General features: G+C 40.5%; 1 protein-coding gene across 9 annotated transcripts in view; it reads left to right on the forward strand.

Annotated features, from left to right (window-relative positions):
- The window catches only part of rbfox1 (RNA binding fox-1 homolog 1), a 275224-nt gene that overhangs the window by 107742 nt on the left and 152775 nt on the right, over positions 1 to 14707 (forward strand). For 2 of the 9 annotated variants that reach the window (XR_007938784.1, XM_022208696.2), the window contains exon 1: positions 12084 to 12322. The exons of 2 other annotated variants lie outside the window; for them this stretch is intronic. Coding sequence is in view for 5 of the 7 variants with exons in the window: in XM_022208696.2 (XP_022064388.1) it covers positions 12227 to 12322 (96 nt within the window). In the remaining 2 variants the exon portion in view is untranslated. Of the gene's footprint in view, positions 1 to 12083; positions 12323 to 14707 lie in introns of those variants that run through there. 5 more of the 9 variants (XR_007938783.1, XM_051941398.1, XM_022208693.2 and 2 more) reach the window with 4 other exon arrangements.

A 14707-nucleotide genomic window follows, 5' to 3' on the forward strand; every position in this document is an offset into this window, starting at 1 on the left:
GTGAGAAGGACCGCAGAAATGAAGCAAATACAATATATTCTCAAGTGAAAGCTGGTATTTAAATATAGGCTGGGCTTATAAGGGCTGGGTAAAAGGAGAGGAAAAAGTTATGTTCTCATCTCCTGTGCTGTCATTTTGTAATTTTTCTTTCATAATTCCAGCTGCTACAACCTAGCAGAAGTTATGGTTTTGTAGTTTTAAAGTAGCCTAGCCACGCTAGACCCAGCTCTTAAGGCACAAGGGTCTAGGAACGCTAGACAGGGAGGGAGGCGGGCTAAAAGGTTGTCTTTCAAATCTGCAGCAATTGAGTAGGTATACAACCAGTCAGGGCAACGAATAGGCTGACGTAGTTCCTCGAGTGCCGGCGGATTGTGGCTAAGTCCCATTAGCTTCCCAACCAGCGGAGCCAACTGTTATATTAAGGATTTGCCATATCCCGTCAGCATAAGTCCAAATACGTCTTTCTTCTCAATGAAACACTTCAGTGCCGTCCTTTGTTTATCTTTCAAGTTGAATTTTAGCTTCAAATCTTTAAGGGCTGTGGCCAAAGCCGAGTCGAAAGATAACTGTTTATTGTGCGCTGGTTGTTTCTGTCAGAATTGTCGCGCCTCTGTCGTCACTTAGTTACGCCCGCCTTCTGACTCTACACTTCATGGTGATTGGTCCGGCCAGTTTTAGGAGCATCCAGCCTCGAGCCTTATGGAGGGTAACTAGATCCACCCTGGCAGAGAATTAAATTAGTTGCCGTGGGTTGTCTGGCGCGGCCAGGCTAGTTTTAAAGGCAATCTGCAGTAAAATACTATTAGAAGCAGGCGTAAACCAACTTCTTTTAAGCTCAAATCGTGACACACAAACAGTGCTCAAATGTTCTGGATGTCATGTACTCTTCAGCATGCATCCACATTTAGCTTAGCATAGTTACTCCACCAAGGAACGCGGCGGAGTTATGGGACGATCGGTGTACGTTTGTCTGTCTGTTCATAACATTACTCAAAAACGGAATAACGGATTTGAATGAAATTTTCAGTGAAAGTCAGAAATGACACAAAGACTACCTGATTAGATTTTGGCAGTGATGAGGCTTATAGTCTGGATCCACAGATTTGTTAAATATTTCTGTATCATTGCGAGATAGTGGCACAGCGTCACTGTAACTATGACAATCACATGATTGAGATCCTGTTACAAATCCACCGCTGCAGACTTGGTGGGACTTATCCATCGAAAAGGATACAAGGAACAAGTGATTAAATTGTGGGTGTATTGCTGAGTCCCATCAAATCCCGCTGCCCGCTATATATTTAGGTCACGTGATTCAGTATCTGTACATAACATGTACATATATAACACGTGTGTGGCTCAGCGTAGGGTCATTTTTTTGTCGTACATCTGTATCAGGGGTGTCAAACTCCGTTCCTGGAGGGCCACTATCCTGCATGTTTTAGATGTTTCCCTCTTCCAACACACCTGATTCAAATGATCAGCTTATCATCAAGCTCAGCAGAAGCCTGATAATGAGCCTGATCATTTGAATCAGGTGTGTTGGAAGAGGGAAACATCTAAAACATGCAGGATAGTGGCCCTCCAGGAACGGAGTTTGACACCCCTGATCTATATTAAATAGCTACATTCTATGTTGCTGTGACTTCTCATCATCAATAATGAAGAAAAAAAAACTGCGTTTCTACAAAAATATGCCACATTTCTGACAATGCCATATGGGGAAATGAACAGCCTTGGTGGAGTACTGCAGTCTCTGAGTGCTTTTCTTGTTAGATTAGCTATGCATGGTGGCTGCTATACTTTTACATATATACCTATATTCTTGCAGACTTCCAGACCTGTCTCCCCTGTGTGCTGTATCAGTGCTAAAGAATGATCTGGCTGCACCTTATTGTCATTCTGCTATAGGGAAAAACTACTCTGCTGTGTTTGTGTTGCTTTGCATCAATCACAATTGTCTTGGGTGATGCTGAGTGCAAGACACAGCAACAGTGTCCTTGTAAAATAGTGACAGGGGAATTGTTTAGGTGCAACATTTGCATGCAGGGAACCAAGTTCTGTCATTACAAAGGACATTTTTGTTCTAAAAAATAAAAACGCGCAATTCTATACAACTAATTCTGAGACAGACCTGAAATTTTCAGTGTGTATGTTGGTGCTTGAAGATAGTTATTGTTTCCCATAGCGAAGGGGATTTTGAAAATGGTAGCACACAGATGAAAGAAGACAGGCAGACCTATACCCAACGTATACATTGAAAGTGTCAGACTATGGGTAATACGACGACTTATGAAGCAAAAAGGTGAGGCTGGAACATGGCAAGTGAGCGTTGGATGAACAGGATAAAGGAACAAGGAGAGAATGAACCTATGAAAAAGGTAAGACACAGGATTGATCCGTGTTCAAACAACGGATAGAGTAGCACAAAGAGTGAACTACAGTTCGCTCTAGTATATTATTTGAAAAACTGAACGATCTGGTAGAAAAAATGGAATGCAGAGCAGGGTTGTACAGTATATGCAAATGAGTGTTTATCGAGCTAAAGCATTATTTTCAGCAAAACAACAATGTAGTGGAAATATGCAGTAATGTGGTCAGCAAAAGTCTGGAAAGTCATCTGTATTATAGAATACAAGGTAACGGTTTTATAAGTGTACCCACAGTGTGTAATTTCATCGGCACAGTACTGTCATTCTCACCATTTACTGTTTACACTAGTTACTAACTTTACTAGTTCTGATTTCTAAATAGAAAATGCCTCAAACCTTTTTATTTGAGGCCAAGTTAAAGAAAAAAAACAAAAAAACATTAAATGCCTGCTTGTAGATGTTCTGCAGGCTGTCATGTCAACAGCACTGGTTTCCTTCTACTGAACAGAAAACGAAGATCACGTGAAAAATCACACTGAAATCAGATTGAAGACTGAGGAAGCACGCCGATGTTTCCTTCCTTTAGTCTCCACCCAGCTCTCGCAAATTAGATCGTCAATTACTTCAGCCAGCTTAAATAACTGCCAATATTTATCCAATGCACACACACACACACGCACGCACTCACACGCACACGCACACAAGCTCATTACGCAGTGCTGTATTTATTTTGCTGGGAGAGTGCTGCTCCTTTATTCTGCTTTACAAAAGGAGGGCAGTCCTTCTTTCTGCTGCGCCGTTGTTTAATTGAGGGAACAGACTCTTTCCCTCCTCTAATTACAAGCCGTCAGGCCGGCACAGGAAAACCCTGAGATATGGCTACTTTCTCTGTGCACAGACAGCCAATTACAGGAGTAAATTGGAATAGCTGGGCTGAAATGTTTGCTGGCTCTGCACAGTAGGGAGACAGTTTTCAGGAAGCTCGGTGTCCAACGTTTTACTGCCATTTATTTAGGTTTTTCAAACTCTACCTCTGTAATGGGAAAGAGCACCACTAGCTTCTGCTTAAGATTTATTATCTGTGAGATAATTTACTCAATGGAACATGATGGACTATGCATGTTCCACGCGCTTTGTATTACCTTGTATAAAGAAAAAAAAGACATACCATCGGTGTTCTGACTAAAAAGACAATCATACGACCACTACTACTATTGCTACTACTAATTATAATTACACATTCTTTTCAGAGATCATTTGTTTAAACTTGAGCATGAATAGGAGCACCTCTGTGAGATTTTATCCCCATTTTGCTATCTAAGGCTAGGTATTCTACATGGTTTGTGGGCAACTTTTATTCATAACCACAGTAAAAAGAGGTAAAAGAGTGAGGAAGAGTAATTGTATAGCACCCTACACTTATAAATCAACAGACAAAACCACAGTAAAATTAGCAGCACCAATATTAGGTGGTTTACCACTGCAGCAATTTGGGCATGAGGTGGCACAAATATTGCCCTTTCAGTCTTCGTGTTTACATTGCAGTGTAGGAGCCGACACTTTAGACTACATCGTTGTGACTGTTCCAAAACATCAACAAATGGTAGTTGCTGTACGTTACCCCACTTCTATGAGAACGTAGGAAATAGAACAAGAAAAGCACTCCGATAAGACTGTTCATTCCCTGACCTTTTCACTGATTAAAAAATGAATTAAGGAATGTTTATTATATTTGCCTACACAGGAATAAAGACAGAACATGAGGGAACAGGTCTCTTTTACTCGCACCAAAGATCGAATTTTTGGACATGGTGTCAGATGATAAGGTAAAAGTGGTAGCGAAAGTGACTTGGTACATAAAATATAAACATAAATCAGATGATACTCTGTTAGTGTACTTGTCACAGTACAGGTAGAACCAGTGAAACTGTTTTTTGTTTGGGATTTAATTACAAGTGATTCTTATGACCCTACCAGCCACGAACAGACCACAGCACAACCTGAATGAAATGGGATATTTGGTGACCATGGTTGTCTGTATTAAAATGTCACACATTCTGCTATACTTCCAATAAACAAAGTGTGATGTGTTTTGTTCAGCTTTGACAACACACGGCCCAACCACGTAATTTGATGGTGATGGATTAGATTGTTTCCGATATTATCAATTAGTTAGCAGAGGTTCTTCATGTGCTGTGCTCTAAACCGTTGGTGTGGATGAATCGAAACTTTTTAATTGCACAATAAAGGCTTGTTAAAACTGCTCCAAACTTTATCTAGCTCTCTTTGTCTCCCTTTGTCTTCTTCACCGAGGGACTTATTAGCTGACTGTTTGCCCCCAAGATATCATTCGTTGATAACCCTTATCAGACTAGAGCCTCAACACACACACACACACACACCAGAGTGTGTATACAAACTTAAGCACCCGTGTGTACTCACCAAGCGTGTTCATAAAGAAACGCACATCATCCATCCATCACTGTCAGCTCCAACAGGGAAATGAGCCGTCAGTAACATGGTGCCTCAGAACTGATGGTGTGATTACACTTGAACTTTAGATGCAGATAGGAAGGGAGGAAGATAAATGCCCTGCGTCACCACAGGTACCTCTTACAGTCTGTTCAGACTACTGGTGAAAAAGCAACTGTCGACAAGTCATTTTTAATGGAAGCTACATTCACAACTTCAGTGCGCACTTGAGAACACTTCATGTTGACAATGTAGCTGGTCATGCTAAGCCATTCTGTAGCTTTGAACAAACCCTGCTTGAAGAGAGAGAGAGGGAGGAAGTCAAGAGGGAGAGAGAGAATTCACTTTCACCTTCATCTCAGAACGACCTCTGGGGCAGAACTTAGAAGTGTGGAGGACTTCAAGTACCTAGGATCATGAGTCGAATCCACAGAAAAAGACCTGAAAATCAGAAAGGCACTCTCTTGGCAGGCGCTCAACAAGATGAGGAGCATCTGGAAGTCTAAGATGTCGCGGGATACCAAAGTCCGCCTCTTTTGGTCGACCGTGGAATCAGTTCTACTCTACGGAAGCGAGGCTTGGACAATGACTCCGGCCTTAGAGAAATCTCTTAATGGTTGCTACACCCATTTGTTGAGGGCAGTCCTCGGTATAAAGTGGTTTCATCACGTGCCGAACAGCGAGCTATATAAGGGAATGAACAAAGTTGGAGACACGGTGGCTGTTCAGAGAATGCAGCTGGCAGGGCATTGCTTTCGTCACAAGGAATTACCTGCCAGTGACCTTATCCTCTGGGCACCAATGCATGGGAATAAGACGAGGGCGGAGGAGAAAACATTACATCGATATATTGAAGAAGGATACCGGAGTTGAGAGTGAGGGGGAGCTGGCCACATGTATGATGGACCGCGATGTCTGGAGGATCCATGTTGGAGTCCGGCTGAGGCTGCCATAATGAAATGAAATGGAAAATAATAAAAATGAAATGTGTGAACAAGCCTTAACAAATCTTAAACTTTATGTTTCACTTGGCAGGCAAATTATGCTTTATTAATTAATGTGACGCTTGCTGTTTAAATGTTAAAATGCCAAAATCACTATTTAATATAGCATGAATTAATAGAGTTGTGATTTACATTACAACTTCTATAGTTAATTTTATAATCTGCAAACATTAAAAAGTCAACATTTTAATGTGTAAATTGGATTTTTCAACGCATGAGACGACTACTGCTTGGAAATGTACTTGCCCTCATCTATGCCTTCACACCTATTGCTATGGGAGCCTTTCTTTCTTTTTGTTCAAAAACACCAACAGATTGAGAAGTCTCTCACTGGATAAACACTCCAGCCAATCTCATCACATCGTTTTGAGTTACGCAGGTGTTGAGTGTAAAAGACCAGCGGCTTGCAGATAGTGAACAGCCTATTACACTCAATCGATTTCACACATAAAGGTCAGTTTACTTGTCATGGTGACTCTTGCTGAGCCTAGGAAAGCAGCTGTATTGTGTATTTTGTTGCTCTGGAGGGCTTTTGTCATGACTGATAAAATCACCCCAAGTGATGTCATAGCAGCGATGTCACTTGTCACTAACAGCAGAACAGAAAAGGAAGCTGCGTTATAAACTGGAAGAATTAAGTTGAAGAGATGTTGGTCTTTACCAGCTACTGCATTGTGCGTTATAGGAATTATAGGATACATTATCTGTGGCTCTTAAGCCAAACTACCTACTTAAAATTGGGACATTGTGGCCTCTGTCTCCGACTTCTTTTCTTTTGGCTTACAGGTTTTTTTGAACTTGAGTATTTCAGAAACTGGTGATCTACTGGAAACTCCACAGATATTTTGGAAAAACGTGGCCTGGTCTGTTGAGTCTCAATTTCAGCTGCGACATTCAGATGGACAGAATTTGGTGCAAACAACATGAAAGCATAGATCCATCCTGCCTTGTATCAACAGTTCAGGCTCGTGATGGTGGTGTAATGGTGTGGGGAATACTTTCTTGGCACACTTTGGGCCCCTTAGTACCAACTGATCATCATTTAAATGCCACAGCCTTCCTGAGGATTGTTGCTAACCATGCCCATCCCTTTAAGACCACATTGAACGCATCTTCTGATGGCTACTTCCAGAAGGATAATGCACCATGTCACAACGCTCAGATCATCTCAAACTGGTTTCTTGAACATGACAATGAGTTCACTGAACTCCAATGGCCTCCACAGTCACCAAATCTCAATCCAATCGAACCTTTGGGATGTCTTGGAGCAGGAGATTGGCATCATGGATGTGTAGCTGACAAATCTGAAGCAACTGTGTGATGCTATCATGTCAATATGGACCAAAATCTGCGAGGAATGTTTCCAATACCTTGTTGAAAGAATCCCGAGGAATTAAGGCAGTTCTGAAGGCAAAAGGGGTCCAACCTTTTACTAGCAAGGTGTATTTAATAAAGTGGCCAGTGAGTGTAAAACAACAACTAATCTGCAGCACCTTTTCTTACAAGGACTATGGTAAGACTAGGAGCTTGTAATGTGAGGGAAAGTACAATAAGAAATGATGAAGCTAAATACAACTGAGATTCTATCCCTTTGGCAGCCCCCAACTACTTTATTGTGGTGCAATACTAAAACACAACAGTGTAACTTTAGGCACATTACATTGTTTATTAACAGGTCTGAGTAAAGGCTGCAGCGTCTGAAGGTGAGAAACAGCTCAGTCAGCTCATACAGAGATCAAATAGCTTTTCATTGTCGGCCATACTATAACTACTGTGCATGCTGTTGTCAGATGACTGGCAGCAATGACAGGCCAGCAGAAAGCATCAGATCACCATATGCTCAAGACTGTTTAATAGCAGTCTTAATTTGGAGGACAAATGAAATATGCTGCACTATTGATTCCCAAAAACTTTTGTTTAATTTATTCAGACAAAAATGTAACTATCAACAAATTATTCACAGTAATTCTGCAGAGCCCTCCAGGAGGAATGGAAAAGCTTAGCTGGCCTTTCTCTGTGCTATGACCCAGCTCATGGGCTGCAGAAATAAAGTGTAGACTAACAGCATAGTTCACAAAAGAGTTTATTTAAATTAAGATTCACCTAAAGTCAAAATCTAGCAGACAAAGTGCAAAACTTAAAGGGGAACTTCGTTTTTTTTTTTCAACCTGGGGTCTGTTTTCATATGTCATTTCATACATGTGAGTGATGGAGAAATGAATTTTCGACATAGCTCCAGTATTTAGCCAGGCAGTCAGCTTAGCAGCTCAGCTAGCGAAAAGTATGGGGCAAGTGGCCCCCCTGCGTCAAAGTCCACCCTAACGTGCTTTTTTTCCCCACACTGACTGGCTCGGATAGTCTCAACGAGTGTCCCACAACAAAGTAGAGATGAGAAGTGAACGAAAACCTCCACATTACCTGGCGATTGCTCTTTGTTGTGTCTGTATCCAAAGCTCAGGACACTAGAAAGCAAATTTCGTTCCGAAATCGCGCGATAGCTCATGCCAAAACACCGGTTAGGGTTAGGGTGAACTTTGATGCGGGGGTGCCTCTTTCCCCATACTTTTCGCTAGCTGAGCTGCTAGCTGAGCTGTGAAGCTGCCTGCCTGGCTAAATACTGGAGCTATGTTGAAAATTCATTTCTCCATCACTCACATGTATGAAATGACATATGAAAACAGAACCCAGGTTGAAAAAAAAACGAAGTTCCCCTTTAAGCAGCTATGAGAGCATGGTGAGTTGCAGAATCCAGAATTAGAGTTGGAATGCTCTTATAAGCACATTAAGTTTCTTTTTATTTGTCTTTACCTGTCAAATTTACTAGATTTGTATGTAGTTACATGTAAAACACATGTTGCACCTTAAATCATTTAAATTAACACTGGATTCTTGCAATTGGATACAGAGTTACTAGTTTTACAACAGTATTTTGACTTTTTTTGCAACATTTTTGACATAATATGTAATAAGACTCAGGTAATATTGACGCTTAACCTAATAATTTCTCTTGTTTGACTACCAGACTTTTTTCAAATTGTTTTAGCCCATGCATATCTTCTCCATTAAGCATTTAAAAAGCCATACGAAAAAAAAACATATCTCACTTATCGGATCTCATGTAAAATTAATGCAGGTTTGTCAGTTCCTAGCATTTGTCCCCTTTGCTAATACAGCCCTGGTGTACTGTTAAAAAAATGCTAATTTAACATAAAAAACTCATTATAACTTGGAGTTTGTATGCTCTCCCTGTACATGCGTGGGTTTTACTCTGGATTCCTCCCACAGTCCAAAAACATGCTGAGGTTAACTGGTGATTCTAAATTGTCTGTAGGTGTGAATGTAAGTGTGATTGTTTGTCTCTATATGTAGCCCTGTGATAGACTGGTGACATGAGCTGGGTGTCCCCTGCCTTCACCCTAAGTCATGTGGGATAAACTCCAGCCCCTCTACAACCCTAATGAGGATTAAGCTGTGTATAGATAATGGACGGATGGACGGAAAAATATGTAAAATATAATACTGAAAAAAAACTAACAGTATATACAAGAATGATACAGATATGTGCAAATGAGAATGTGCTTGGATGTGCAAATGACGTAAGATGTGGCTGACTCTTCTAAACTGCTTCTACAGACAATATTGTCATGTAAAAATACATAGAAACTCTTACACCGAGAGAAGTCCGATATTGGCTTTTCTGCCAATAACCGATATGCCGATATTGTCCAACTCTGTTTCTGATTCCAATTTCAACCAATATCGATATATGTAGGCTATTTAACTAATTTTAGGTAACATCACACATCTCCTGTCGTGGATTTAACACATCATGTCTAATTATATTGTGATGCCCCATTGGATGCATTCTCAAATGCAGCAAGGCTTTACAAATGCAAACACTGTTAGTGCAGAATAAGAAAATTACTTCAACGGAAGTTATCGAAAAAAAGATTTTTTTTTAATTGTCTCAAACAACAGTTTACACTCTCCCTCCCTCATTTTCTCCCTCTAGGAGGCGGTAAATGCTGGCGAAATCCAGGCGTTATTTTATCAGTTTTCATGAAAGGCGAAAAAACGATAATGATATTGACTGATATTAAATTTTTATGCCAATATCGGGCTGACAGTATTGGTGGGCCGATAGCATCAGATTTTCCTACTTACACCATATTGTTTATCTACATTTTTTTTCGAGTTAATAAAATAATTGCCATTCAAATGGCATAACATTTGTATTCTTAAGACGCTCATGTCTTCTGTGTCTTCTACTCAGGACACCCTACTAGTTGAGACCTTTCACTGTGTCTGAAGATTCTATATCAGTCTTGCCTTCTTCCGCAGCTGATTTCCAGACCTTTTCAACTTAGGTTTTAGCCCTTCAGTCTTTAAGAGTCTGTACAAAAGCTTCGACTAAATCCACAGCAAAACCTAAATCCAACACACTTCACCAAAGAAAAACATGTACAGACTGATTCTTTATTGCATTTCTCTGTATTTTTCATGCACTTTCTATGCTTTTTCATTAACAATAAGACACAAGCTTTGAATAAAACAACAACAGTGTAAACAATTTCTGGTGAATTTTGACCTCAAAAAGAATGATCTAGAACACTTTTTTTTTTTTTAAAAAAATGTGTAGAAACAAGACCTGGCTTGTACAAAATGATCAACCCAGTCAAATCTATTCATTTGACAGTAAAAGCAGGTTTGGTTTCAAGAAGGGCTGAACGGTTTGGGAAAATATGTAACCTTTCTGACAGATATTATAATTTAATGTGCAATATAATCTTCAAAAGTCAAGCTGTAGCCCAGTATGTACCGTGTAATAGATGAAAAACATGATGGAGCATTATCACATGGGATGCCATCAAATGTTTGACTGTTACACATGAAAACCAGCATAAATTTGTAAAAACATTGACACAACAGTTTGAAATCTGGGTCAGACATACCACAAAATGTACAAAGTGTGGCTATTAAACACTGACAGGACCTGCACTATAGCATATGTCTGAGACACTCATGTATTGATCACTGGGAAACACAGACAAATTAAACAAACTAAATTACAACATTAGCATCTTTACTTAAAGCCACACCTTCTGTTTTCTAATTTGCTAACTGCATTGTTTCAAAATGCAATTTCAATTTTAAATGATTCATTTGTTCAGCCCTAGTTTCCAGTAACAGAACTTTATTGATATATGATGTACAGAAAGGCTGGGCTGCGTGCGATTATTATTATTTATTTTTTTCCAGCTTGGTACTTTGCGTGACTCAGAAAGTTTTGCGTGCAAATGATAGCACTTCAGAAAGACAGGCGCACACACACACACACACACACACACACACATACACACACACACACACACACACACACACACACACACACACACACACACACACACATATACACACACACACACACACACACACACACACACACACACACACACACACACACACACACACACACACACACACAGAAAGAAAGAGAGAGGGAGGCTTGTACTGCAGTCAGCATCCTTGATCGCCTCCAGTAACACATGTCAGAGAACTTCAATTCATCAAGAGAATGAGAGAGATCAGCATTTTTTGCAAGAAACAACACATACACAAGGCTGGACCCACTCCCCCTCTCTCTCTCTCTCTCTCTCACAGACACACACACACACACACAAATCGTGCACACAGACAATTTTCTGCCTTCCTCATGCTCCAGCGATCGCAGTCACACTGCTAGGCTGCTTACACACACACACACACACACACACACACACACACACACACACACACACACACACACACACACACACACACACACACACACACTGAGTCAGACACACACACACACACACACACACACACACACACACACACACACACACACACTGAGTCAGACCCACACTGACTCTCACACACACTCTGAGTCACACACACTGCAGCAGAGCTCCCTCTCTCTCTCTCTCTCTCTCTTTCTCTCTCTCTGCTCGTCCCTCCTTCTTGCGAGCACAAAACAGTCGAGTCTCCATCGGTACGGGACCGGCTGCTGCCTCCTCTTTGAAGCTCCATCTCTCCTCCGCTCTCACTCTCTACCGATCTCTCTTTTCTTTATTTTCCCCCCTCTCTCTCTCTCGCTCTCTCGCTCTCTCTCTCTCTCTCACTCTCACTCTCACTCTCTCTCTCTCTCTCCCCCCCTCACCCTCACCCCACCCCACCCCCTCCTCCTCCTCCATCCATCCATCCTGCCTGCTCTCTCTCTCTCTCTCTCTCTCTCTCTCTCTCTCTCTCTCTCTCCCTCTCCACCTCGCCGCTTCAGACAGGCTTGTGCGTTTGTCGGGGTTGAGGGGGTTTGAGTTGTCAGCTCGAGGAGGGAACATGCAGCATCCCGGAGGAACATGCGTGGCGTTACCCAACGTGGATGCCTGCCCTCAGCTGTCCTGCGCAGCCCTTACCTTTATGTATTTACAGCAGGTGAGTGAATGAGCGTGTGTGACGTGCTGGACGTGAATTTGCATCCTGTGTAGGCTGCGTGTTAGAATTATCTGCTGCTGCTGCTGGATGTGGCAAGTGGAGCGAGTGGAACAGAATAACTGCGTGCCTGTATTTACAGGGCAGAATGACAGAGGCGCACAGTGTGTGTGTGTGTGTGTGTGTGTGTGTGTGTGTGTGTGTGTGTGTGTGTGTGTGTGGGAAAGCACCAGTCCTGCTGTGTGTTTGATACCGGGGCTCTCTCCTCCACTTTGAAGATGAAGCAGGTGGAGGTGCAAGAAAGGTGCAGCGATGATAGTGTGGGTCAGAAGCGTGGACTTCCATTTAGAGTTTGTTTACGTTCTATAAAAGCACCAAATCTGCGCTATTCGCGTCAGAAAGATATTTTGGAGAATGGATATCACACATTGACTTAATTACAATGCACAAATATCCTCATTTTAGTACTACATCCATCCTATTGTTGCTGTGATCAGATACGCATTCTTGCCATGTTTATTTTTAATCAGCATTTAGTGTTTTTACTGGTCGTGTGTCTGATTTTTTGTTTCATTTTTTGGTACATTAACAGTCTTGTAAGCTATATAAAATGCTGTTTTTAATAATTATCTTGACTAACTCTTAAATTACTAATCACACATTTAAATATGAAGTATTTTCCTCATTAAAAGTTTTAGATTTGGTTTCACTGTAGGATTTTACGAAGCAGGCACAACATGAACAGCATAACAGGACGTACATAACTTTGATTTACTTGTCAGGTAGTTTTAAAGGGATGACCAGGTGAGACAAATTGAAGGTTTTTTCTCCCCTTGAGGTTTAGTACATTGATTTTACATTGCGTGCTCATTTCAGTTACATTCTCGCGGGAAGAGAAATGATAATTTTTATAAAGATTAATTTCATAATCACTGGAATTTGGCAGATTTTTTAATAGAAAGACAACGCAGCAATAATATAGTACACCCATTTAAACACAATTAAGAGAACGTATCTAGAAAAGGACAAAAGCTGTAAAAAATGACGACCAACAAGAGCAATATTACAACAAGTAAGAGTACAATGGCTACAGTCTGTTCAGCATGATGATCACAAGGGATTTTTAAAATAAATGCTTTTAAAATAATATTTATTTAATCTTTTTTCTTTTAAGTCCACCAGAAATTAGCTCAAATATGGATATATTTTGAATTCAGATCCAGAGGAAACTTCCTTTTGCACCCATTAAATAATAAAACTAACAGTATATAATTTTTTTTAAATAATTTTATTTTTTTAGTGTTTGTGTTTTACTGGCATTTAGGGATTTAATGTTCAAACAAGAAATTAAGAGTTAATTGTTCAAGTTGTCTTACTCACATGCACAAAAATGGGGGAAAAAAGGTTTCAAAATGGTGATTTTTTTCTTTAAGATTGGTAATATACTCTACAGCCATGCAGTGCATTTTGCGTTTTCACCAAAAAATTATAGTTACCAAGCATTTTTTTTTTATGGAAGCATGGATTTCTGAGTCAGGCCAAGTAACTTTGACAGCAGTGTGAGCGACAGCTTTCCTGTAAAAGCAGCTCAAATGTATCTATGTTAGCAGATAAAACACGTTTAAATATATATGAAGAGAAACCTCCATGTGAACAGACAGCTTTTTAATAGTGAGATAGTCTGTATGATGGAATAGAACAAGCCCTGCACCGAGAGGTTATTAAAAATAACTGTTTCATTAGAAAGAAGAAAAAAATTCTGCCAGTTCACGTTTATTTTCACCATTTCCACTTCATGCTTTGGTTAAGATGTGTCCTCCGAGTAAATGCAATCATGTGTTCAATGAATGGATTTTTAGTGTGTGTGTGTGTGTGAGAGAGAGAGAGTGACAGAGAGTGAGAGAGAGAGTGTAAAAGCTGTATTCCTCTGGATAAAGAAGCAAATGGTGAAAACATGATCACGTCTGTGGGAGCAGTGTTGACACCTTGCAGGCTGCTGTACTCTGGCATCATGTCATTTGATCATTACACAACCCACAAATCAACAATCATCTGTGATGAGTCCCAGTAGATGGCGCTACACCGTTACACATCCATCACTGTTTGTTCCATATGTTTTCTGACTCTGTCCTGCACAGAATCAGCTTATTTCCATAAGAAACATTCTATGTTTGGATCCTTTTAATTCTTACTTTGGCTGGTAGTACAAAATATACTATTGAAAGGGAGTGTATTCATAGTAACGTAAGCGTAGTTAAGGAGACAGAAAAACATAAAGGCAAAATATGAGCACAATGTTGGAAAACTGAGAGGCTTTAGGGATCTGGAGTAAGAGCAGGAGTTTGAAAGAGATCATTTAAATGTGTGGTCGTGAATGTGGGATGGCGG

The sequence above is a fragment of the Acanthochromis polyacanthus genome, chromosome 21 (assembly GCF_021347895.1).
Source record: "Acanthochromis polyacanthus isolate Apoly-LR-REF ecotype Palm Island chromosome 21, KAUST_Apoly_ChrSc, whole genome shotgun sequence".
Taxonomy (NCBI): Eukaryota; Metazoa; Chordata; class Actinopteri; family Pomacentridae; genus Acanthochromis; species Acanthochromis polyacanthus.